The 26,744-nt window shown below is 38.1% G+C and overlaps 1 protein-coding gene across 1 annotated transcript; it reads left to right on the top strand.

Annotated features, from left to right (window-relative positions):
• The first annotated feature begins 265 nt into the window (after positions 1–265).
• LOC137391692 (transducin-like enhancer protein 4) lies at positions 266–26,593 on the top strand. Its single transcript, XM_068078218.1, has 18 exons — positions 266–446; positions 914–1,056; positions 1,292–1,389; positions 1,537–1,600; positions 4,080–4,124; positions 4,330–4,392; positions 5,785–5,847; positions 6,125–6,361; positions 8,231–8,413; positions 8,730–8,909; positions 19,792–20,076; positions 20,290–20,496; positions 20,613–20,738; positions 21,749–21,850; positions 23,259–23,404; positions 25,003–25,197; positions 25,309–25,489; positions 25,937–26,593. The coding sequence occupies exons 2-18, from the start codon at positions 1,036–1,038 to the stop codon at positions 26,045–26,047; spliced, it is 2,307 nt and encodes a 768-aa protein (XP_067934319.1). The 5' UTR covers positions 266–446; positions 914–1,035; the 3' UTR covers positions 26,048–26,593.
• The last annotated feature ends 151 nt before the right edge of the window (positions 26,594–26,744 follow it).

Genomic DNA, 26,744 nt, shown 5'->3' with positions numbered 1-26,744 from the left:
ACCTGAGTAGTCTGTTTTCAAAAAGGTTTTTCATCTTAACCTATCTTCTAAATGAGCCAATTGTAAGTCAAAGAATAGCTATTTTCAACGTGGTTGTTATTGACAGCCTGCAGTCTACATCCCCTTCGCTGATTTGTAGATGTAGTTTGCAATAGCTTCTAGTCCACGCCCATACACGTTGCATCTAATAATGAAATAACGCCATATGCGACCAATCAGGTTAGTTCATTTGCTCTGGCTGCTTTTGTGGTTAGCGGGTGTCTTTGTTTGCTAGTCTGTCGATTTGATGCTTGGCTGATAGTAAAGCTCACACGGCAGTTCTCACAGCCAAAAGCCTGGCGATTTTGAATGACATAGTTAGGTACTAAACTAATACACGAAATCACTAGGAGAATAAACAGCAGGTGGTCGAACGGGCATTTTGTAATTGCAACCAGACATCGAAGGTGAGTGTCGTTCGCCATAACTTTCGAAAGCACAATCTGTATGTCCAAGGTAGGTTATAAACAGGCTGAGAGAGCTCTTTTGTAACCATTGTATGAACTATTTAGTTCATGGATGACGATATGAACTCAATTGCACTGCTTGTCACGCACTGATTCGTTCAAACTGAGGTGTGATAACGGAGTTTGTTGATGGTGATCTGTAAGTAGTTCCCTACTTTCACCAGCCTTTGTTTAGTTTTTCATATGTGGTCAACTAGTACCTAGCTAGAGTTCGGTTGTTACATTTATCGCTCATGGTATTTAACATAGCTTCATAGCAGGTAGTGTTGTTTTGGATAATAATGAGGTCACGGTGGGCATAACTTTTAAACTTGTGTTCTGCTGGTAGTAGCACTATATGCAATGCAGTACAACGTGTTTCTAACATATAGTTTTCATAATTCTGCCATGTTGTTGTTCTATTTCAGTAACTAGGACGAAGGACAGTTTAAGTGATACTATCATGATCAAGGCTTGCATCTCATGATGACTTTTGATGAGATGAACTTCTGATTAGTTTAGTTGGTACTGTCAACCCATCGTTAACACAATGTATTCTAATAGACACCCGGTAAGCATGGCCATCCTTTCTTATACCCTGTGTTGTTCTATGGTTGGTGATTGGACTCTGCACCAAATAGCTTTCCGATTGCAAAAAATGCCAATGTTCCTTGTCACTATACGATTAGTGAGGAAAACCAAATGTGGCTGAAAACAGTCTGCTTTATTCCCAAGCTGTGGTGGATCATCAATTCGCATTGCATCTTACTCTTCTTTGACTTATTGCGTATTCCCATCTATTTTAGGGCCCTCCACAGCCTGGTCAACCTTTTAAATTTACCATTGGCGAGTCATGTGATAGGATAAAAGAAGAGTTTAACTTTCTACAAACACAGTATCATAGGTAAATGGAATCTTGTCTGGTTTTATGCACCCATGAGTTGGCTTGACACATGATCCCTGAACTAGCCAGTGGTATGTCTTGATTGTGACTCACTGTTCACATATTATCTGTTATTTAGAGTGTTTGAAGTGTTGGTACTGTTTGTAGTCTCAAGGTGGAATACGATAAACTCCAGCAGGAAAAAACAGAAGTGCAGCGAGCAAATGTTATGGTAAGTCTCAAATCATTTGCTATTATGTACTAGTAACTAGTACAAGTAACTAGCAGTATTGACATTGTGTCTGCGTATGAAGCTGACACTGGCAGTAGGTTAATGGCTGTTGCCTTTACCATGATGAACTCCTAGACTGATTTCGTTTCGATAGTGTCTGTGTTTGTTCACTTTCTCCTATTACTCTCCATCTGGTTGTCGGTAGGTCTGACTGAGCGACTGGAGATATGAGTTATAGCGCTATCAGATGTTCTTTGTTCTCATCTTCCAACTTATTTTTTCCTTTAAATAGCTGGAGGATGCATCTATAACTATAGCCTGACTATCAGATGTATCTGTAATATAAAATATAGTAGGTGATATGGAATGAGCTATAGATTTTTAGTTAAAATGTTGTGGTTCTCAACAGACATCTATTTCCTGTTGTTTATGCAGAGTAGCTATTTGGAATTGACTATAACTTTTCAACTAGGTTTAGCAAACAGGTTTATCATTACAATATATGCGTGCATATTCTAACACCAGTCTCATCGTGTACTGGCATACATTAATTTAAAGCAAACTTGCCCACAGCTCCTAGAACACTGACATGTCTATCTACTACTTGTCTTGGTAAGTTGATCAGTTTCAAATCACACTCACTCCATGCCCCAAGCCGTCTTACGTTCTTCTCCTTTGACAACTGGTAGCATGACGAGAAACATTTATACAAGTTTTAAAACTATTCTCATTCTCTTCATTGGCTAATAAACTATTTTACTAGTTTTCCATGTTTAAGTGATGTAAACGTAGAATTGTCTCTCCTAACATTCGAATCAGCTTTACGTACTCGCTGCCAACACATTGTCAACGTTGCCAACTAACTTCTGCTGTCACATTGCTTGTATCCCTCTACTGGAGGCAACTTATTGGCTAGTCTAGCTTCTCCTCACTGACCTTAATAATAGGATTCGTAATATGTTGCTTTATCTATCACCATGTAGATATTGTAAGGTGGATGTGCTGCTGACGCAGCAGTAGCAGTATTGTATTCATCTGTACAGTGCCCTTCTTCTTGACATCTGCCATCTTATGAACTACTGTCACTTCTCACGCATAGATTCATAGATTCGTCAGCTGTGTCTTGCTCTGTCTTATTATGGGCCCTTGTAGCATTCTAGGGATAACACTGCTAGGATGTCTTACACGCCTTTGCATCGCCAAACATGCCATTGCCACACTTATCCTGATGCCCTGCTGCCAAACTTTATAGACACTTTCGGTTAAAAAAACCATGGTTTACAAAAATCTTCGATACATTATAAACAACGCCCATTACCACCCGTATACACGCCATTATCTATGGACAAGGATTTCCATCCTTTTATTAGTATCTCTGGTTGTTCAAAAACTAAACACTAGGCATGTAGCGAAGTTGTCTGCAAGCATGTACACGGTGTACTGTTAACTTGAATGATAGGTATGACATAGATGTACATAACACTATATATCAGGTGATATAGTGAACACTTCATGTTGGTTACAACGCTGTTCGCAGTTTTACGGTGTTTCTACAAATTTAACACGAAATGCGTTTTACACTGCGTGACTTGATTGAATATGATATTGATACATGAGTCTATAATTATAGTTTTAACTTCTAACTAATCACTAGTACTAGCATCATATGTCATACAGTGTACTTTGTGGATGTTTTATAACTATACTTATAAATGTTTTACACATGTGCGGATGTAAACAATGAGTGCCTGTTGCCTATTTAAAACTTTCTGGTGAGAATTTCGGTATAGTATTGGTCGACCGCTATTTCGAGTAATTGTTAAAGCTTTCCCTTCCACCTGGGAGAAGGAAGTTTTAATTAACATAAACTGTCTTATAGAGATAGTTATTTATAAAGAAGGTTATTATCTCTTTATTAGTAAGTAACTGGGTGATTACAGTTTAGGGCTGTAAAGGTCGGGTCTAACACGCCTGCAATGGCCTTTCCCTCGAGTAACACTCCTAAAATTAATGTTTTGCAGTTGCTAATGGTCTTACCCTTGGTAATGTGTGCATCACATGGTCTAGACTCGCAAGCATACATGATTCTGGTTAATTGACAACTGAGAGGATGGTTTGCGCGTTTGTGCGCTACGGAGAGTCTGAATAATTTAATGTATAATTTCCTGCAACAATTTACCACAAGGCAGATGTGAGACCACACTAGGCAAACCACCGGGAGATATCAGAAGCATGAAGCATAATAATGATATGCTAATGCGATGTGGGATGCACGGCCATAGCTAAAACTCTCTCAGTGCAAATTAATTAGCCTAGCGGTGAGTTGAGGCAATGATGCGGTGTCATAGAGAGCTATAATACTGGGCTATTATTAGTGTCCAGCTAAATAGTTGTCTGCTATGGAGCTGGATGCCCGATGCAAGCAGTCAACTATACACCTGTCACCATGGTGTCACTTTTTATACTCTTGTTTTTGTAGTACTATGAGATGGCTGCAAACCTCCACACCGAACTAAACAAGCAGGTATGTCGAGCGGTCTAATTCGGAATAAAGCTCTCACCTTGCTCAGCACCTCTTTCTTGGTCATGCTAATTATTGGCCTATTAATAGACAGAGTGCAGTCCCTTCTGAGTTTAGCGTAACAGTAATCAGACTCGGATTGATTCTTTGTCTAATCGCTGTTTATCACCTGTGTAGTAACCATTTAATGCCGTTTCCTGTTTTATAGGCGAAGATTGTGGAGCGCTTTAACGCCATCTTAACTCAGGTGCAGCAATTCCTATCTCAGGAGGTAAGGAATGGTTTGCCACTAACTATTTTACTCTGTTCTGTATATGATCAATAATGATGTTCCTCCATTTATAATCTCCCAGTTGTGTCTTGGTGTTACTAGATTGTTTGGTGATCATTGTTTGCGCAGAAACCTAATCGTAATATCCTCATCTCTAATCTGAGCTTTTGTCATTTAATTGTCATAATTAGACCGCTTTTCAAAATAACTCAACAACATTATTTACTGGCGTTAGTTGATTTTTTTTTACAAAGAGTTGTGGTTTGTGGTAGACCACAGGATTTTAGTAAGAGGAAAACGCAACATGTCTCATTGCTAATTAATAGTCTCATATGATCGCCAACTCCTCTGTGTGGTTTACTCCTTACCAGTGTACAGTGTTTACTATATCTGTAGGGATATAGTCTCACCACTCTGTGTGTTAGTCACTCCTTACCAGTGTACAGTGTTTACTATATCTGTAGGGATATAGTCTCACCACTCTGTGTTAGTTACTCCTTACCAGTGTACTGTCTTTACTATATCTGTAGGGGAATAGTCTCACCACTCTCTGTGTTAGTTATTCCTTACCAATTGTACTGTGTTTACTGTATCTGTAGGGATATAGTCTCACCACTTTCTGTGTTAGTTATTCTTTACTAGTGTACTGTGTTTACTGTATATGTAGGGATATAGTTTCACCACTCTGTGTGTTAGTTACTCCTTACCAGTGTACAGTGTTTACGATATCTGTAGGGAATAGTCTCACCACTCTGTGTTAGTTACTCTTTACCAGTGTACAATGTTTACGATATCTGTAGGGAATAGTCTCACCACTCTGTGTTAGTTACTCCTTACCAGTGTGCAGTGTTTACTATATCTTTAGGGGAATAGTCTTACCACTCTGTGTGTTAGTTACTCCTTACCAGTGTACTGTGATTACTATATTTGTAGGGATATAGTCTCACAACCTGACATGGTAGGAAGGTATAACCAATATGTAATTGAAGCTTATTTCGTATCTTACTAGCAGAAGAGATTGCTCACAGCTCTTTATGGAGCTCGAGCATGGAAGGATCTATGCTTACCAACAGAGTTAAATGTATTAATGGAATTACACGAATGCACAGGATTTGAATATAAAAGTTTTTTTACTGTAGATTGGCTGGCACCACTGGCATCCATTTGTATAAAGTATCTGCACATCTTGTAGCATTTTTACTGCTTGGTTGATTGATTCTACCAGCGTAGGGCAATGCTTTGGCCAGTTTGTCAAGAAATTTGGCATCGTCATATGTGATATACTACTCGTGAGTAGTGGGCTGGCAGCCAATCCTTGCAATAAATTTTGCAATTTACTCGCATACTTCGAGAAAAGACTTGGTCTCTACTAATCCTGTTCTGTTTTAACAGCACCAAACGCAGGTGGCTGCCGCAATGGAGCGAGCTAAACAATTCACAAGTGCTGATCTAGCGGTAAGTTAGCTTTTTCATATTTTTATGTAGAAGTATTTCATTGCAAGGCTTTTTTAAAAGCGTATTGCATTATTTAAGCTCATTTACATAGTTATGATGGAACATTGCCTCGTTGTCGTACCAGATATGCAATGAGGTATGTTTAGACTGGCCAGTACTCTATGGGCAGCAGTAAGGAATATATACAATCCTCTAGCTCGGAATATGTTACGCTTTGTCAGTCCACTTTTGGTTCTGTACAACAGTTTTATAGATATTGATGATATTTTGGGTGCAGATTCCACCGGGTTTACCTGCGGGGCTAGGTCAACTTCCAGGACTGCCAATGCTCCCTTCCGGCGTCACCGTAGCTTCCAGTGTTGCTGGACTGGCATCGCTGGCTGCAAGTTCCGGGCTAATGGCACCTATGCCCTCTACATCCGCTGCCGGGCTTCTAGCGCTGACTTCTTTAGGCGGCCTTCCACACCTTCCCCCAGTGATGAAGGAGTCGGAGATGAAAGATGGAGAGAAGCTGGTGAGTAGACGTACTATTACCACTGAAACTAGAGTCGATGTGTCAATGGCTCACAGCATATTGCATGCTGTTGCTAGACGATATCTGTGCAACAATATCAGTCTTTGCAGATGGAAAGCAGGTTGTAATACATAATGAGACTCATATTGGCCATCATGGATGTTGCTTTCGATAGGTATTGAAGTTGGCAGGTCGCAGCTGGTGATTGTCTGGGTGTGGTGATCATGGTGGTGAGCTGTCTCTTATCCATTGTGGAAACTGCCAGAGTTTGTGGCGTGCCATTGACCTGAGGCAAAACTTGTCACATGTTCAGCTCAGCTTCTTGTTGACACTTTTTTCGTTGCATGAAGCTATGACAGGCGTTGCATGAAGCTATGACAGGCGGACTTTAAATAGCTCCTCAAGCCTAGTGCCTTACAGCTTCAGAGTCGCGCACACGTAACCTGGCAAACCGGATTATATTAGCATTGAACTTTGTATTATCATGGCAACATTCACGAGTGACATTTAGGCTGAGGTTGATGATGCATTATTAGTTATTGGTAAGGGTTTCTGTGGTCTGCGGTTTCAGGCGGTGGTCGGTCTCTAGCCAACTCTACTCTATACCACAAACCATTCTATGTCGGCAAGTCTCCTACATTACCATGCCGTACATAGTTAGGGGCCAACTCCACACTATACCACAAACCATTCTATGTCGGCAAGTCTCCTACATTACCATGACGTACATAATTAGAGGCCAACTCTACGCTATACCACAAACCATTCTATGTCGGCAAGTCTCCTACATTACCATGACTACATAGTTAGGGGCCAACTCCACACTATACCACAAACCATTCTATGTCGGCAAGTCTCTTACATTACCATGCCGTGCATAGTTAGGGCGGCTTATGCCTGATCATATATTGCCTCCACCTGCTGCTCCAGCCTTTATAGCTGCCTGGAAAAATGTGTTTGTTGCCAACAATCCTACTAGCTTGTAGAGGAGAGAGTATTGTAGTTGGTCCGCATACTTTACTTGGTCTGCACTGTATTTTAGGCAGGCAGCATAAACAAGCAACCTGCGAGCTAAAGCTGAGCTCTGAGGATATGACAATAAGAGTAATAAGAGTGTTATCTCGTAATCAGCTCATTAGGCGGTCTTACATCCTCGGTGGGAGGCCAGCTAATAGTGCCGCCTGCTGTCAGAGACATTCCATCAATATTCATACAATTTGGTTACATTATAGAATGGAGGCATTGAGTGCACTAGTGCCTAAAGCTCTAAATATTTTATGTTTAGTTAAAGCATTGTGATGCTTGGAGCTCAGCAAATATAGACTTGCTTGTTTGTCTTGCTCTGTTTGTTGGACAAGTTTGTCTAGAGTCGTTCAATCAATAACTGGTGGGAATCAATTGTCATACGTTTTGTTTAGTCTCAAATTACATGTTCAACTTCTCACTTTGTTGATGGCATGCTGCATATGCTATTTAAATCAATCTTTTGCTCTTGTTCACATCTGCATAGGCTCTGCCCTCTTCGACACTTCCCCTAATCTACGCGTAAGCGACCAATTAAATTCTGAAAATATCGCTTGACATTTGGTCTTACTCAGCCAATAGCGAGCTAGCTTCAGTTCATCAAGTTCTAGTAAATTGGCATTGCATCTTAAACAATGAACTTGCTCGGCATCCCGCTTTCCCACCGCTTATTTTATGTATGACAATGATAAAAGATTGTGGCACAATGTAGTCCAGATCATACGGTGATGTGACCTCAGCACGACCTTTTATATGCTCACCGTCCTCATTGCCATTTATATATTCTGTTTGTTTGAATTGTTAATTGATGTTTTCTTGCAGTAGTTTTGCTGATTTTAATTGCAGCCTAGAAACAGATCTCCTGCATCTATTCCTGTGCCTCATGAGCGCGGTAGTGCGAGTCGAGTGCGGAGTCCCGTTACTGATTCCGCACCAGAAATGAAAAAGCAACGAGTGCCATCTCCTGTTGCTGACAACAGCGATGATGAGAAGAGTGATCAAGACTTGGTAGTGGATGAGGTGAACGAGGTTGGTATAGTGCCTCAGGCTGATGGCAGCTCTGACTCTTCATTACACGGTATCAAAAAGTGCATGCTTCCCATTGCTCAAGAATTTTAGTAGCAGCAGTTTATATAATTCATTTTAGTAAGGATTCTGCTGCGCCATGTATTGATTGCTTGTCTATTAATTCCTAAAACTAACCGCAAGGATAATTAGCTAAGTGTAAGCTAGGTATTAGATGTCAGAACCTAGTTCATGCGCAACAGGAGAAAATAACTCTGATACTTGGCAACCATCATCAGTATAGTAAAGTTTTCAATATGATCATATAACCGATTTTCAGGATTCTGCTCCACCTGTAAATGGTCTAGACAAGCTTGACAGATCTCCTCGTGAACACAACGGAGACATTAAACCAAAGAAAGAAGCACGCAGTACGCCGAACAGCGAAACCTCTTCGCATAATGGCACAACCAACAGCAATACCCCTAGCAACGGTCATATGCATAAAACCATTAAGGAGGTATGAATTGTTTTGCATAGTAAAAACAAATCACATTATTAAAGGTTTGGCTTTATTATTGAAGGCAAGAAGCAGGCGTTGCCGCTCACACTAAGCTTTCCTTAAGAAGTTTATCAAATGGAAACTGCTAGGGTTTATGTAGATTTGTTACATTGTAACAAATCTACATAAATCTCTACAAATCTCTTTACAAATTAAAAATTAAACCACTTGCAACTATTTTTTAAGTGTAAAGATATTTTTCATGCAGTCAGTTTTCACTTTATGTTCGATTCACATATGCCCTGTGCTATTTTCATTGTAAATGAACTCTTGAAAGGTCCTATTGAGCCGTGTTCAGGTGAAACCTCAACTTCTGTTAACAACACAAAGTTGTTAAGCAGTCTTTCGCTTTCAAATACCACATTTCAGGTTGTTTCAAGCCTCAATTTTCTTTTACAGCCGATTGTCCTACAACGTAAATAATCCATTCCAAGAATGTTTATGTCAAAGAGATTTTATGTTATACGAACAGTAAAATACATGTAAACTGTCTACTCCGTTCCAAAATCTTTTTAAACTTATCCCTGGTCCCCCTACAAAAGGAAAGCTAGACTTTTTATTTATTGGCTCTACCATAATCGCATTATTATTGCTTTGTATGAACAACGTTCCTCTTTTTTTTGTCACTTTCACTACTTTTATGGTCCATGATTGCGATAATTTTACAATAAGTTACTAATCCATTTACAACGATTAGTTTGTTTTCTAGACAGTAAGGTCTATTCTGCAACAGAAATCTAATAATAAATACTTTGTATGTCTACAATCATTTAAAACAAAAGAGATGTGTCTACTGGTACGTCGTCTATACGTCTCTAGTGGGTCAAGGTTATGATAAAAAATAGCTTTTGACAATACTCCAAACTCGTGACTTTCAGATTGGTAGATCGACGCTGTAACACCCGCACTAATCATTCGCCTTTTAGTATTTCTGAACAATTGCTCAGCTACTTATCCTCTATGTTTTTCAACACATCTGACAATCTATTACGGCAAACTAGACTCGTGGAACTTGTCTATATAACAGAGATAACGCTATATGCATGTCGTATTTTTAAGGCTAACTACAATGTTCTCGTTTTTCAAATCGAGTTGGAGAACTTGCATCGACTTCACACTTTACGTTATAGGGAATTTTTTGCGTAGTATGACGCAAAAACTTCACATAAATTTTACGTTATTTGGAATTAACATTATAGGAGGTATACATTATGGGAGTGTTTTACTGTAATTGACGAAAATGCCCTTGTGTATATAATTTGAAAAGCAACTGGCATCTCGACCAGTATTTGGTTGAGCGTGTATAGAGAATGCCATGTATGTGTTTCTAAAAATCTAGTTCAAATTCCTAAATGTTTCAGCCAATCACGATTCATTTTTGGAGAAAAAATCTTATTAGCAGTAGGTTCAAAATACAGTGGTATTTGAACATAACCCGTTCCAGAAAGCTGTTCGAAAACCAAGTTGTTCGAGATCCGAAACAATTATTCCCATTAGAATTAATGTATGTAAATTTTAATCCGTTCCAAGTCGAGAAAGTAACTTCGGTAAAGTATTTTTTTAACATTTTACGCTATAAACTGTACTGTATACTACATACTATAAATATAAACGGGTAGATATAGATCGGGTTTATTTTTAATAAAAATTTTTATATCTATGATGACAAAAGAAAACAAAAAGTAAACATTTTGTATGTTTTGCTCTTAAAACATCGAAAACATCCTAGGTTAAGATACAACACCAAAAATTGCAGAAATCGATAATGACACATCAAAAAATGCGACAGATCAGTTACATCAAAAATAGTGTGAAAAAAGAAAATATAAACAGCAATGGCACGATTACTTTACATCCTTGAAGGAGAATCCTCCAAAACAATTTAGGGTAACTCAACTGGAGGAGTTGTCTCCCTAGCAAATCTCTCCGATAGAAGGACGTCGTCCCAGATGGTTTTTTCCTTTTTGTAAACAATGTATGAAGCATTACCTGCTTTTATTTTTGTTAACGAATGTTTCCATGCTGTTTCTGAAGCTGTTCTGAACGTTTAATTCCAATGCGCATGTTCCAGTTTGGCCGAAAACCGAATTTATGTTCGAGATCTGGGACGAACAAATCTCGAATTTTTTGGTCGAGAACCGAAGCGCTTGAGAACTGAGGTGTCACTGTACTTCCGTGGTATATTTGCATAGAAACCCGACAATCAATGTAGTTGCAGAAACCCGACAATCAATGTAGTGCAACTACATTGATCGTCTGGTTGTTGCTGGCTACTACACTACATAGACAAGTATGTGAGAGGCCGTTTTCGAGAACAGCATCGCTCGGTCATTCTCCCTGAATCGTTTGAAAACAGTTTTTAAAAGTTTGGCTAAAAGTAATAGTGAACGCGAGGCAGAACGCGGCTAAAAAACAGAACGACAAATTAAAGCGCTTTTAGTGAAAGATTAAAACTTAGCTTGAAGTAAATATTTAGTAAGCTAAATTCATTTACGTTAAATTCAAAGTTTCTATTGAGGTTTTACGGTATCTCGCCGCTCTTTGTGAGAAAACAAAAAACGATGTACGTATAGCGTTATATATACAACTTCCATGACATAGTTGACATCTATGTTGTGATAAATCGTCAGGTGCGTCGACAAAACATAGAATAGGTAGCTGCACAATTTAAATAAATATTTGAAAGCGATCGATTGGTGCAGGTGTTACAGCGTCGGCCTACCAATCTGAATGTCACAAGTTGAGAGTATTGCCAAAAGTTATCTCTTATCATAACCTTGACCCCCTTGGTGCGGATAGATTATGAACAGGTAGATTCCGCTTTTTTTATAGTAAAAACATTTTTTTGTTTTATTGTAATCATATAAAATATTTGTTATTAGTTTTACTTTGCAAAATGAACTTTGCTGTCTAGAAAAAATAAACAAATCGTTGTAGATGAATGTCGAATATGTGCCGTTTCTCATCAACTTATTGTAAAATTACAGCAATCATAGTGTATAAAACGAGTGAAATTGATCAGAAAAAGGAGACGAGTTGTCTGTGCAAACTAATAATATTACAGTTACGATACAGCCAACAAATTAAGAAGTCAAGTCTAGCTTTTTCCTTTTGTATGGCCAAAGGGGGACTCTGGAGAGATCCTGTAACGGATTAGGCAATTTACATGTATTTTACTGTTTGTACAACATAAAATCCCTACGACGTAAACGTTCCTGGAACGGATTATTTACATTGTAGAAGCGTCTACTGTACTTCCAAGTATCAAGACCACATTAAACAAATAGCTACTATTAGCCGGATACAGTTATTAATTATTTCTATTTGTATTGCTTTTAAAGTTTTAATGAAAAAAAATGAAAAGCTCTGGAGTTGGATAACGAAAGAATGAATTGTTATTGATATAACCAAGTAATTATTAGTACCATTTTGCAGACACTTCTACTGATCACTCACTATTGTGGGTTCGTAAAGATCAACCAGTGTCAAGGTGGCGCTCTATTAAAGGGTGGCACTCTATTTTTTAACCTGTCCATAATGGCAGTCAACTGGAAGTGCCATTCAAATAAAGGTGGCGCTCAATTACATGTTGTACAATACGTGCGAAATGACGTTACTAGTTGTTATCGTTGCGGTATTTGATATTTGATTTGTTGCGGCTATTGCATTCAAATTACAGCGTTATGCCTCTCTATTCTGTTGGTCTCTTTGCAACTATAAACGTCATAATCACACTTTCACTTGATCTGAGCGTTTTAACCATGATGAAGTTTTTTTGATTTTTTCCTTGAAACACTCTGGCAGTCAGACCACCTCAAACAACAACAAAAATCGCAAATGATAAAAGAAATACCGATACTTTCTGATAAAATCAACCAAAGGTTTGTGGAAGTTCATCTTTAACAATATGTTAACAGGTGTTAACATATTGTTTCACTTGCACATGGCTTAATACAACCTGTAGTGCTGGACTTATTACAACCTGTAGTGCTGGCCTTAATACAACCTGTAGTGCTGGACTTAATACAACCTTCAGTGCTGGACTTGATACAACCTTTAGCTGGACTTGATACAACCTTTAGCTGGACTTGATACAACCTTCAGTGCTGGACTTAATACAACCTTCAGTGCTGGACTTAATACAACCTTCAGTGCTGGACTTAATACAACCTTCAGTGCTGGACTTAATACAACCTTTAGCTGGACTTAATACAACCTTTAGCTGGACTTGATACAACCTTTAGCTGGACTTGATACAACCTTTAGCTGGACTTGATACAACCTTCAGCTGTACTTATTCTATGGATATTCTGATAATGAGATTTGCCTGCGTGTTTTCTAATCTTCTAGCTCAAAAGATTATTTTAAAAAACCAAGAGTGTCACTGTAGAATCTAAGCGTCTCTCGGTGTAAAAGAGGCATGAATTATTTAGTCAGTGCTGGCCAATGCGATTACGGCGCATGCGACTCATTCAGGCATGAGGTTGGATTTTTTTCTCATTGTTGATTGTTACTGTTTCATTGTGCCCTGACACGGCAGTTATTTGGTAACTCTGGGCCTGGGGCTTCATCCCCAAACCTTTGTTAGAAAACCGCTGCAAAACTGTGAAAGCCTTTGCATCATTTAGTAGCATGTATGTTAATGCTGAATCATGCTTCATTAGTTTTTTCAGTGCGCTAACATTTATGAACAACACATCAACACAAGGTTTAACACTTAGTGAACTCATTGTCCGTGAAACTGTGAATTTTGATTGTTTAACCACTTTATGTGTTACGTAGTTGGAATATAATGGCAGCAAAGCTTGGTATGGTCTACTCGCAGCAAAGCTTGGTACAGTCTATTGAAGAGCTGTTTCAATAGATATGCCATTACTTTAAAATTGTTTTGATAACATAAATATCTCCATCAATCAAGGTCAATGTGTTGTAAATCAGCTAGCTAAAGGCAGTTTCATAACATTATATTGCCGTGTGTCAGCGTTTTCCTTTCGGCGTTCATCGTCAATTATGTGAACCATTATGACCTCGACGAAGCAACGTGGACACGTTAGAAAAGTTTGCTGCTGTCACACTTTTCCGATCTTTCGCCGAGCATCAACGACCGGCGATGGTAATTGGCCATCGCAGATAGCGTGATTTATTTATTTCTGTTTGTGACCATTGCTGCGAGACTAGTATTTGATTTCAGTCACGCGAAAACAAGGAGGTTTCTTTACAAAAATTAAAAAGAAAATTAAGAACATTACGTCACTGATGCAAAGGCGGATGGGTTTGTGATAATGTGAACATTGTTTTCATCGACGATCACCGAAGTATTGTGGCATCAACGCCAAGATACGGCGATATAGTGTGAGCCTGCCTTAACCCTTTCAACCCTGGCCGTTCTTGTCAATGTGTGTCAGTAACCCTGGGCAATTTTTTCAGTGATTTGAAGTTGTTTTAAATTTTTATTGCATATATCTAAATGGGCTCATAATACAATGATATTTGGTGAAACACTAGTAGAATAGTCGCGCAACCCACAGCTAATCTCTTCAAACAGAAAAAACAGTATTTTACCATTATTCAGGCTGAAACAATAAATGTTCGTACGATTTAAAAACTCGTAAAAACATTTACAGTAGTATCATATCTATCGAGCACATGTTAATCATCATTTCACGATTCAAAATATACTGGAAAATTATAGTTTGTGACATGAGGCTCTTTGCATCACAATCATTTATCACCTGCCAACGAACGAGTCGTATCGATTTTTCGCACGATATTGTTCAAATAAAATTTTTGATTATAACAAACAAGTAGATCAAAATATTTAAAAACTTACAAATGGAAGTGAAATTTCTGGTCTAAAAACCTGTGCAAGAATTAATTCGATTGGTTTACGCTGTTACTTAGAAACAGCTTTTGCAAACAGAGCCATGTGAATGCCGGTATTTCGGCCGTTAGGGTTTCTGACACACCTTACGCAACGCCGGAATACCGGCTGTTAGAGTTCAAAGGGTTAAGCTAATGTTGGTTTCATTTTTTTTGTACAAAAATGAGTCGCAATCTTATTCTTTGGAGAATTTGTTTTTATTTTTACTCTGAAAACAATTGAACAAGAGCTTTTTTTCTGTGATGGTATTGAAGGTCAGAGTCTAATGCATGTTTCGGATTTTTTTGTTTTTCTTTGCCATTGGTGCTAGTGCAATGATGTTACTTTTATGTCTGTAACAGCCTTTAGATAGCTGCTAGATGGTAGTTTTCAGATAGGTCCTAACCCTTATTAGCAATCTGTTAAATGTCTCACTGTGGATTTCACTGAAAGACAGGTTGATAGGTTTTTTTATTGGAATTATTCGCTGGCCATCTGCTATATTGCTATCAATATCGTTTTAGCTCACGCTTGTCTTCAGCAATACCGTCGTAGCAGCATTTTAGCTGCTTAAATTATGTTAATTTAAAATTTCTAACATTTGAACTTATTTGTGGCTGACAGCACTAATCGTAGGTTGCAAAAAGCTAGGATTGCTCCGATTCTGTTGAGATTTCATCTGAGCTACAGTTGATGTTAATAGTTGGGATATGATTGTGTCATATTGCTCTAAGGACTATTGGTCTCCAAATAGTTAAGAATGCTTGGCAGTTAGCAGATGACAATTATTAGAAGGCAGTGCAGATACCTAGTAACCTCCCAACTTTAACACATGTAGCCCCAGCAGGTGTGCTTAGCTCACTTCAAACATCCTTATCTATCATGTGACTGATGCCGTGCCACAACTCTTTTTTATGGAGGAAGTTTATATGAGGTCATTTAGACTTCTTCTTTTTGATTTTAAAATTAAACTAGTTACTTGTAACTTGTCAGCACATTCATACGACTGCTGCTAGCTAGGAGCTGTTAAACGGAGTTCTATTACAAAGGCTCATGTAGGAAGTAAGTATGCAAATATCTGTGTTTCTCATCATGTCACCATCCAGACAGCTTGACATGGCTATAAGCAATGTACATTTGCTGATTGCTTTAGCAGTCTTCCTGTACAAATGTCAACTCTTTGGCGTGCAGAGACAGCAATGAGTGATGAGGCTAGCGTTTCTATGCTATTAGTTTGTTTCATGTTAAAGCGAGCTGTTTATTGCGTACAATTTAGTTTATTTTTTAGTAAAACTTAGGACCATATTTTCATTTATCATTTAATGTTTTGACTGTAAAACAAACAAAATACTAAACTTATTTTTATAAAAACATTTTGTTTCAACGTAAGACCATTTTGAGGACAAAAGAGTTTAGAACGGATTAATTTCTCGTGTCAAGTTGACGGAGTTCGCTGCTGGTTTAGCAATACATTATTGGGTTGTTTTCAGCACCTAACATTATTGTTAAACACCAATAGATCTATCAATAGGGCTTACCTTCTATTACCTTTCTACAATAACATAACGTAGTTGTGTTGAGTTGGTACCGCTGGCTACTGACAGTCTTGCAAAAGGTCAGCAGACAAAAAGATAGAGAAAGACACAAGAAATCCTTTCCAGAGTCTTTTCCAATACTCTATGCACTGCTCCAACCAAACATCACTATTTACTGATTTGTCTCAATAGCTAAAAGATGAATTGGCACAAAAGTTTAGTAAACTTTAACAGAAAGTATTGGGTATTTTTCTATCATTTGCGATTGCTGTTGATGTTTGAGGTGATCTGACTGCCAGGATGTTTCAATATTAAAATCGAGAAAACTTGATCGCGGTTAAATTGCATAGAAGATAAGCACATTCGAAATGATGTCACTAGTTGCTTTGGTCGTGATAGTAGATATCGACTATTGTATTTAAGTTGCAGTGTTACGGGTCTCTATTCTGTCGGTCTCTTTGCAACTACGTACAGACGTCGTAATCACACTTTGCTTGGATCTGAGTGTTTTAACCGTGTTGAAGTTTTATAGATTTTAATCTTGAAACATCCTGGCAATTAGATCACCTCAAACATCAAAAACAATCGCAAATGATAGAAATATACCTTCTGATTGAATGTGCTAAAATTTTGTGTAAGTTCATCTCAAAGAGAAGAAGAGAAGAGAACAGAAATGGGAAAATGGCGAGTTTATGTTTCTCTTCAATTCTTAACTGCAGTCTACTAATGTGAAATCCTATATGTATAATTGATGCCTAAAACAAGTGACTGCGTACTGTTACACTCATCAAATTTTGATACAGTTACATCTTTTTATTCCAGATTTTGACCGGGTTTAACAGATTGAGCTAAAAGTTATCAGTTTTTCTTACAAATTATCCATAACTAGTATGCTGGCAGTCACTGTGCGCTGTGAGAGATCATCAGGTGTAATAACTATACGTACAATTATTCTTCAACGCAGAAGGTAGTTGGTGGCAACACCTTCTGACAAACACGCAATATGTCCATTCGATTATTATGGAGTCATTTTTTCCTAATGCTATGAGCGTGACTACAGACAGACGGACACGTCTCTTATTATAGTAAGGATTAGTAGTTACTTGAAGAGGATCATTTTTGTTTTTTGTTGTTGGTTGTATTTATGTTTGTTTACCCATAGTAGTATAATTTATGTGACCCAACTACTTGCATAGGGTCTAGAATGGCTACCCTAGATTTACGCAATTCCGTAGCTTTTGGTATGATAGTGATTTATTACTTATCAGCTCAGCTATACCATCTATTAGCGAGTACAGCTCTGATAGAAGTTGCTTACACTCTAGGATTATTGAACAACCATGTCTGCTTCATTTCAACTCAAATATTCGGTAAATTGCCGGATTTTCCCTCAGACAAGCCTGGTTAAATGTTGCATCACTTCATTCAGGTGCATAACGCCCACCACATTACTTAAGTTTTTTGCAATGTTTTTAGCAACCAATTCAAATCTAACATCTTTAAAAAAGTCATCAAATGATTATTTTTAATACATAAATTATACCACCATACTAAGCAGTTGCTGTTTTCTTAGAACAACCGCAGAAAGCTTTCAGAAGATATATTTTAGAACGATAAAAACGGCTATCTCACTGTGAAGAGCGAGTTGCTGAAGTGGAATAACAAATGCTGTATAAAAATTCTGGTCGAGCAGTTTATTGAGCAGAATGTTTTCTTTTTTTAATCGTTTTTTAAAGGAAAACTATAAATGATTGGTTAGTCTTTTTCCCAATATTCCAGATTGGTTTATAATTGCGAAACCGACATAGCGAAGCACAGGTGATTCCATATTATTACTCATCTAGCTCGAGTGTCAGCGTTTAGAGCCTGAGATTTTGGATTTAAAGCATGCCAACATGGTTGAAACATTGAAGACAAAGCTATTTAGTTTTTACGCGTTGGTTTTATGGATATCCTCATTGTTTGGTTCATTCATCATATTGGTTGCGTTTTTCCTTTAATGTTCTGACTGTAATGACAGTCCAGCTCCTTTAATATGGTTTAGCATGCACCTATAAAAGACTCTTAGTAATTGTTGTAAGTTAGTAGCCTTTCATGAATCTCTACTAGAATAAGAGCAGTGTCTTTCTATCTGAAGCCACATTTGAGGTTGAAAAAGATTGTATTCTACGGGATTCGAACCCAAACATTCAGCTTAGTAAGTCAGCACTCACTCCTGCGCCAATCAACCACCTCTCAACATTTAGGAATAATTGTGCGCGTACTTATTCTCTGCTTTATTGGCACATCTGACGATCTCTCACAGCACACCGCACTGCCAGGGTAGTGTACTAGTTTTAAAAATTAGTGCCTCTTACTAAAGTAGTCATTGAGTCTGGACGGTTGGTTAGAGGGTCATACAGTTTACACATTGCCTTCATTGCTAAAAATCCGTCATCTACAGCTACAAGTTGTTGTCAAAACAAGTTTAGTTTTTTTGTTGTTGTGATTTACCAGCTATTGTGTAATTTTTCTGCAAAAGTGTGCTCATTCCTATGCTAGAATCATATGAATGAAGGTTTTTACTGACCAACTTGTGGAATATATTAGTAGGTACACATGGAAAAATGCTAGATCTTATTATAGCAAAGTTTTTAATCGAGTCTTGACAAAATAATTGCATCTTTCTTTCAATAAGCTCTAAAGATGCTTTACGCGGGTAATCCACTCAGTCATGGTAAGTGCAAACATAGAGGCTGGGGTATCCTGCCGACATTCAAAATTTCACAAATGATGATTGTGGCGAGTCCTACCAGATCTTTGATTGGAATCTAGCAAAGCGTAGTCTTATAACCTTGCTAGTAAGATCAACCTTCAGAGTTTGCATAAATCTGTCGGTTCACTGGAACGCAAGCAGGATTGTCCCAAACTGCCAATAGTGTGAGAAAAGTCTTTCTGAATGTAGTAGTAATAAGGCTCGTTCCTGATTGGGCCCGCCGTTCGGAGATTGCTCTGCGTGTTAGAATAGAAACTCGGTCTGTATTATTGCTTTTTAGGTTGTAAGGCAGGCCGGTCAATGATCTTATGCCATTGTCATTCATGATCGAAAGACCGAATGTTCAATTGCCAAAAAAAATAATAAAAATGGCTGTGCTATGTTTATGCGATAAAAAACAAGCTCGGGATATTAACCTGCAACAACAAAGATTTACAATCAGAATAGCTCTGTAGTCACACGTTTAACTGAAAATCTTACTAGTGGCTCATGCCTTTTAAGATTCTCCTAATTAGGGTCTCGGTCATGGGTCTACTAGTAGGGGCAACCCTGCGCATGCCTTGCAAGAAGGGTAGTGGTCAGAACTCGCGGCCTCAGTATGCCTCGTCCATTTCTCCTAGTTGTGCACTTTTACCAACACATGTTTTTATGTTCTTGTCTATTATTATATTTGTCTTTGCATCTTTGCAGGAGAAGAAACCTGCAACCCCCACATCACTGAGTGCAAACATGGCTTCTGTTCCGCCTCTAGCGTTGACACGGCCTGCCAAGCCTCCTAGTAATCCGACTGTTGGTATGGGTGTCTCGCCAGTTGGACCTCCTCCTAGACCTGGTTTCCCATTTGGTCCCCATGCTGGACTTGGACCTACAGGCATGCCTCATGATTCACTAGCAGCTTACGCCGCTGGTTTACCGAACAATCAAGCTTCAGGAGCGGCTGGTGCTGCCGCTGCAGCGCTTGGTGCCTACAGACCAGTAAGTGGCGCATAGCTAGTTGCATCGCTGGTTCTTTAGAGTCGATTAGAATGATTTGGTTAGCAAATATCACCACAGAAACTGTTCTGTAGAACCAGAATGGGTCTTGCTAATATTGATGTGATATATTCAGCGCCCAGCTACACTATAAAATGAAAGATGCACGACTAAACAAGTTTACACTGTGTGGTTCACAACTTCATTAACTTTTAGCCATTCCAAATGGGAGCATTCGATTCTGCTTCTATGCGACCACCAACAGTCTCTGGTCTGGGTGGTGTCGGTGCTGGCAAGCCAGCTTACTCATTCCATGTAGGTGCTGACGGGCACATGCAACCAGTACCTTTCCCTGCAGACGCTCTCTCTGGTCCAGGCATACCTAGCCATGCACGACAAATCAACACTCTAGCTCACGGAGAGGTACGTTGCTGCTTCCAAAGATATCTTGATAAAAGAAGCTTCTTTCAAAATGCAGTTCGACGTAATAGTGAGGTTGTTGCTCGTCATATCTAAGTTTTGTCTGTCAATATTCACAGGTGGTTTGTGCTGTTACAATCAGCAATCCGACAAGGCATGTATATACAGGTGGCAAGGGATGTGTGAAGGTGTGGGACATTGGCCAATCAGGAAACAAGTGTCCAGTCTCACAGTTGGACTGTCTGGTCAGTGTTCAATGAAGCTTTTTTCTCAGTCGTGTTATCTTTTTAACTTCCTATTGATGTTCCCCGAAGTTTCAAATTTTCTTCAAGACGTGTTTGCCTAAAACATCATTAAAGGTTAACTGACAGCACCAAATATTCTTGCATTAACAGCGGTAGATAATATTACAGATTTGTATTTGAATAATTTTTTTGGGAGTTTCAACCTAAAGCCAAGTTTTATCAACATTTCTAAGTCGTGAAGATGGACAGAAAGATTCACAATCTTTGCAAAATGTTTTATAGAAACAGCTACGAGGCTTCAAAGTTATTTTAGATTGCTCAATCTTTTAATTAGACTGTCTAAAACTTGTCCATTCAAAATCTTTATTAATAAAACAAAGCATAGGTCAATAGGTTTTAAACAGCTGACTTCCAAAAATGGCAAATTTTTACAGAAAATTGGTAATATTTCCTTGTTGTATCAAGGAACCATTTCTTGCTAGTGCACACCACTAAACGCATGCACACGTCGATTGCTGTAATTCTATAACCACAGGTTGAAAGTAATGCCAGACGTATAAATACGGCGCAAGTTTTTTTGCTGTTTGTGGAATCTGCTTCAACCTTGCGTTATAATTACATTCCATGTTGGGTAGCCACAACATATAGTATGGCAACTAGATAGAAAAATATATTAGTATGTCGATCAACAGAAGTGGTCTGGTTCATGCTTTAGCTAATCACTGGCACTTGGCATTGTCATTGTATACTATTCATCTATGTTTTACTGAAAAACCCACTTCCTTATGTCACAGTTTGGAACTTGCATCACGAGTGTTTTGTATCCAAACTGCTTTTTTGTTCTAGCATTAAAATCATTGCTAAAAAAAGAAATATCATTATCATATTGGTAGAAACATGCTATCTTAAAATGCTGCCAGTTAATCTTTAAACCGAGATTGAAGTTGGTCAGCCGCTGTCATGTACCAGTTATCAAGTTGCTTGCTACGCATGATATGGTCTGCTTTCAGGAAAGAGAACACTATATTAGATCCATTAAACTTCTACCAGATGGACGAACTTTAATAGTTGGCGGGGAAGCAAGCGTTCTTTCAATATGGGACCTGGCAAGTGTGAGTTGGATTTTGTTGTTTCTCTTCGTAGCCCGAGTTCCATGATTAATCAAGAGGAATACTCCATTATAAACTGGTGTTTTCAATGTGATGAATGCTATGCTTATTATGGATTATTTTAAAGGTTGCAACAAAATTCACATTACAGTTATTTGATATCAAAAGATTCACCATGTCTTACTCTGTTGTGTTGTAGGTGCAAAATATGTGGGAATGTGATTACAAGCCCTTAAAAGCTCAAAAACAAACAGTTAATCGCAGCCGCACGAGACCGCCGTAGTTTGGATTCTCTTACCAAAACGACTCAAATGTGACGTAGTTGCGGTAAATGGTTTCTGTTTACACTTTCGTGCGACCTTATTCGTCGAAATATTTTTACAAATATACTTCACGCATTCAATAAAACTATGTCTATTGTTCTTACGCGTCTGTTTTATCGTCATCGTAATGCTGTCACTTTTAGCAGTGATATCTTAAAACTTACCATAAAATTTTTTTAAACGTTTTAACCTTAGCTCGAAGGAGTGCATATCATTGTCTGATAATCATGACGAGCCTGTTGGTCACCTGTGATAATCGAAAAGTGCTGCAGAAAATATTTTCGAAGTATTGGGTCACATGATCAGATTACGGATAGACAATTAGTTCAAGCCGAAACAAAACTGTAAAGTAGCGAGCATCTCTAATAGTGAGCATAAACCAGTGCTACGATAAGTTTATATTGAGCTTTTTATTTGCCTTTCAATTCACGTGAGAACATCACGTGACAAGACAATAACCAAACTATCATGACTACGTCAGAGAAATAAAGAGATTCTAATCTACGGCGGCTTTTCGTTTTTGAGCTTTTAAGAGCTTGTAATCACATTTCCACATATTTGGCACCTACGACTCAACAGAGTAAGACATGGTGAATCTTTTGATATCAAATAAACTGTAACGTGAATTTTGTTGCAAGTTAACCTTTAAGCAAATAAATTACCTGTATTTTATCATCTAAAAGCTAATGCTTGCATGACACGTGGAGGAGGCTGTAAGCCACAAAACAGTATAAGTTTTGTGATAAGCCAATATTATTACCACAAAGGTAAAATATTGAAATTGTTAAATATGTTTTTCTTTTGTATACGCATCTTTCCCGTATTGCATGTCTTTCTTAGCATCTCACAAGTATCCTATGCGGAATGCTTATTGTGTATAAATACTGTAAAGTTATGATAGTATTCAAGAGGTCTATTAAATGGAGAAAGCGAGTATGACATGTTTTGAGGGAATTTCAGCTGGCAGCTATCTTTCATACATCACATTTCATATGTTTGTGTATTATAATGTAACACATGCAACATGTTAAGTTTCGTGTTAGCCTCGGTTTCTGCTTTAACGCAGTCGTGCTTTTCAACATTCACAGCCTACGCCAAGGCGAAAAGGTGAGCTCAATTCTCAGGCTCCTGCTTGCTATGCTCTCGCCATCGCCCCAAACAGTAACATCTGCTTCAGCAGCTGCTCGGATGGCAACATATCAGTATGGGATCTCAATAATCACAAACTAGTCAGGTGAGTCTACTCAGCGAGGTGATAACTCCACACTTTCACCAAATTGGTTACCACTCAGTTTGTTGCCTGATGTTTGCAGCAAACTTTCGTTTAGCATTTTCTGATACTGAACCAAGTCCAGCATTTGAAGACCGTTAACCATTAGTTTTCTCTTTGCAAGGGTTTTCATTGTCTTCGATGGTCCCTCTTTTAAGTCGCTCTTTTCCAAAGAAAATAAATATACATCTTTGCAACGATTGTTGCATGCAAGTTTGCTTTGAAATATTTTAATGGTCTTGCTATCCAAGTGTTTTTGCTGTTTTGCAATGTACAAGTAATTATAAAATGTACTACAGATGTTTTTACCTTTGTTTTTCATCGCTTATATGAAATTAGCATTGCGCTCATTATTGAGTAGAGGCTACTACATCCATCACATGAGGGTGTCTAAGGGTGTCAATAAAAATGTTTGAGAAAAATAAAACTAATAAATTAGTGAAAAATATGATACAGTAATTAATTCTTTCATAGCTATATACTGACTGCCACAATAAATTAATTGAACGTCAACATATTTTCTGGTCATATGCAAGTATTAGACTTGCTCAATATATCTTTTGTCTTTTCTGGTTTTCACCTTCTGGTAAAAGTCACAAAGAATTTCATAGGTGTCACATAGATACTGACATACATTTCCATAGCTTTAAGATTGAATTTTTATTTGGTATTAGTGCTTCGGCAGGATTATCAACTCATGATTAATTTCAGAGCAATAGAAGCTCTCTCTTCTGGTTAAAGTCACAAAGATTTTCATAGGTGTCACATAGATACTGACATACATTTTCATAGCTTTAAGATTGAATTTTTATTTGGTATTCGTGCTTCGGCAGGATTATCAACTCACGATTAATTAGTATTAGTGCTTCGGCAGGATTAACAACTCACGATTAATTGGTATTAGTGCTTCGGCAGGATTATCAACTCACGATTAATTGGTATTAGTGCTTCTGCAGGATTATCAACTCACGATTAATTGGTATTAGTGCTTCGGCAGGATTATCAACTCACGATTAATTGGTCTTAGTGCTTCAGCAGGATTATCAACTCACACACAATTAATTAGTATTAGTGCTTCGGCAGGATTATCAACTCACGATTAATTGGTATTAGTGCTTCGGCAGGATTATCAACTCACGATTAATTGGTATTAGTGCTTCGGCAGGATTATCAACTCACGATTAATTGGTATTAGTGCTTCTGCAGGATTATCAACTCACGATTAATTGGTATTAGTGCTTCGGTAGGATTATCAACTCACGATTAATTGGTATTAGTGCTTCGGCAGGATTATCAACTCATGATTAATTGGTATTAGTGCTTCGGCAGGATTATCAACTCACGATTAATTTCAGAACAATAGAAGCTCTCTCTCTCTTAATAGACAGGTTTTTATGCTGTTGTTCTCAATTCAATTGAGACTTGTTAATGATTTAGGATTTTTTGCAGTGGAATTGACCGAGAGGAGAAAACTCTTTGTTTACTCACTTTGACTAGTCTTACTAGACTTTCATTAGGGTTCCTCATGATTGGTTAATTGTCTTATTTGTATACTTTTATAGACAATTCCAAGGGCACACAGATGGTGCAAGCTGTATAGATATTTCCCCTGATGGCAACAGATTATGGACAGGTGGATTGGACCACACAGTTCGTCTCTGGGATCTCAGACAGGGGAAACAACTACAACAGCATGACTTTTCATCACAGATATTTTCACTCGGATACTGTCCAACTGGCGAGTGGCTGGCTGTTGGGTAGGTTAAGCTGCACAAATTTGCGATCTAATTTTTTATTATCACTCACATTCATAGGGGATTTTTCCTATGTTTAGTAATCCTAGTTAATTATACCGTATCCCTTTATAGGATGGAGAGCAGATACGTAGAAGTACTGCATGAATCAAAGCCTGACAAATATCAGCTTCATTTGCATGAGAGTTGTGTCCTCTCTCTCAAGTTTGCCCATTGTGGCAAATGGTTTGTTAGCACAGGAAAGGATAACTTACTCAATGCATGGAGAACACCATATGGTGCTGGTATTTTTCAAGTAAGCTACCACTAATGGTCTGGTTTTGATGTCATATGTGCTGCTAGGAAATGCTTGTTGATGTCTTTTGTCTCTGAAATGTATCAATAAGGTGGTGTGATCTCAATGAGCAACAAATGAATTTAGGAGTCATTTTTAGGTTTTGTAGTAATTCTCTTTACAAAAATTAATTAGGGCATTTTAAATCACCTGAACATCCACTTTTCAAGGCCTACCTGATTATTTTTGTCAAAATTAACTGTCAATGCATAGAACATTTTTATTTATTTATTGTTTTTATTTGTAAACTTCCGATTGGCTGCCGAATTAAAACTTGCAGCTTTAGGTAATAACATTGCTGAACTCAAAGTAATTAAGCAACGAGCGTAATGTAATAGCTAGTCTGCGTATACTCCACCCATCCACAGCCTTTTGGTATTTTGTTTAACCAGTTTATGATGTTTGTAGTCGAAGGAGTCTTCGTCGGTCCTCAGCTGTGATATTTCCACGGATGACAAGTACATAGTGACTGGTTCCGGTGACAAAAAAGCCACATTATACGAAGTGATGTACCACTAGCCAATTGACAGAATTTATAGTCAGATTTAGTTAGGGTTGTTTGTACTTTGTACTAGGTATGTGGTGGTACTTCGAGCAGCCACTGAAGCAGCTGTGACTGCTTCAACACAATCCATTATTTGGTGTCCGGTGAGTGCTTTTTCGCTGGGCTATAGTAGTTTTATTAAACTACCTGGCACCGGCAGCGGTCGCACTTGAAATTTTATTAGTAGACTCAAAGTTGCTCCTAGTAAAGGTTATTGCCTTAACATTATGTCTAGTGATGCTATCCGCGTTTTTATACATGTTTGTGTGGAATAACCATTTCTCTTTCTAAGTTAAGCATTGAATTTGTACACATTGAATTTGTTAAGCATTGAATGTGTTGACTTTCATCTTGAGCCAAGGGCACATGCATTTGAGATCTGCTGTAGGTCATACCACACGCCCATTCAGCTCGTATTGTCGTATTATTTTGTTCATTTGTACAGCTACTACTCTTGCAACTCTTCATTGTACATTGATAGCTGAATAGACAATAAAGTAATATTTTTGTATAAAAGTTCACACGATCTCTTCATGAATAGTTAGTACTTGGATAGTAAAGGTTGGATGCATGTAGATCAGTAGATCAATAGGTTGTCTATAGATGAGGTGAAGGTATGTAAAAATAGATAAGTGTATTACTTAAAGCAGAGTTTGAAGGCGCATACAAGTG

Source organism: Watersipora subatra, chromosome 3 (genome assembly GCF_963576615.1).
Source record: "Watersipora subatra chromosome 3, tzWatSuba1.1, whole genome shotgun sequence".
NCBI classification, from domain to species: domain Eukaryota; kingdom Metazoa; phylum Bryozoa; class Gymnolaemata; order Cheilostomatida; family Watersiporidae; genus Watersipora; species Watersipora subatra.
Note: the sequence above shows the minus strand (reverse complement) of the source record. Positions and strands in the feature narration are given on the sequence as shown.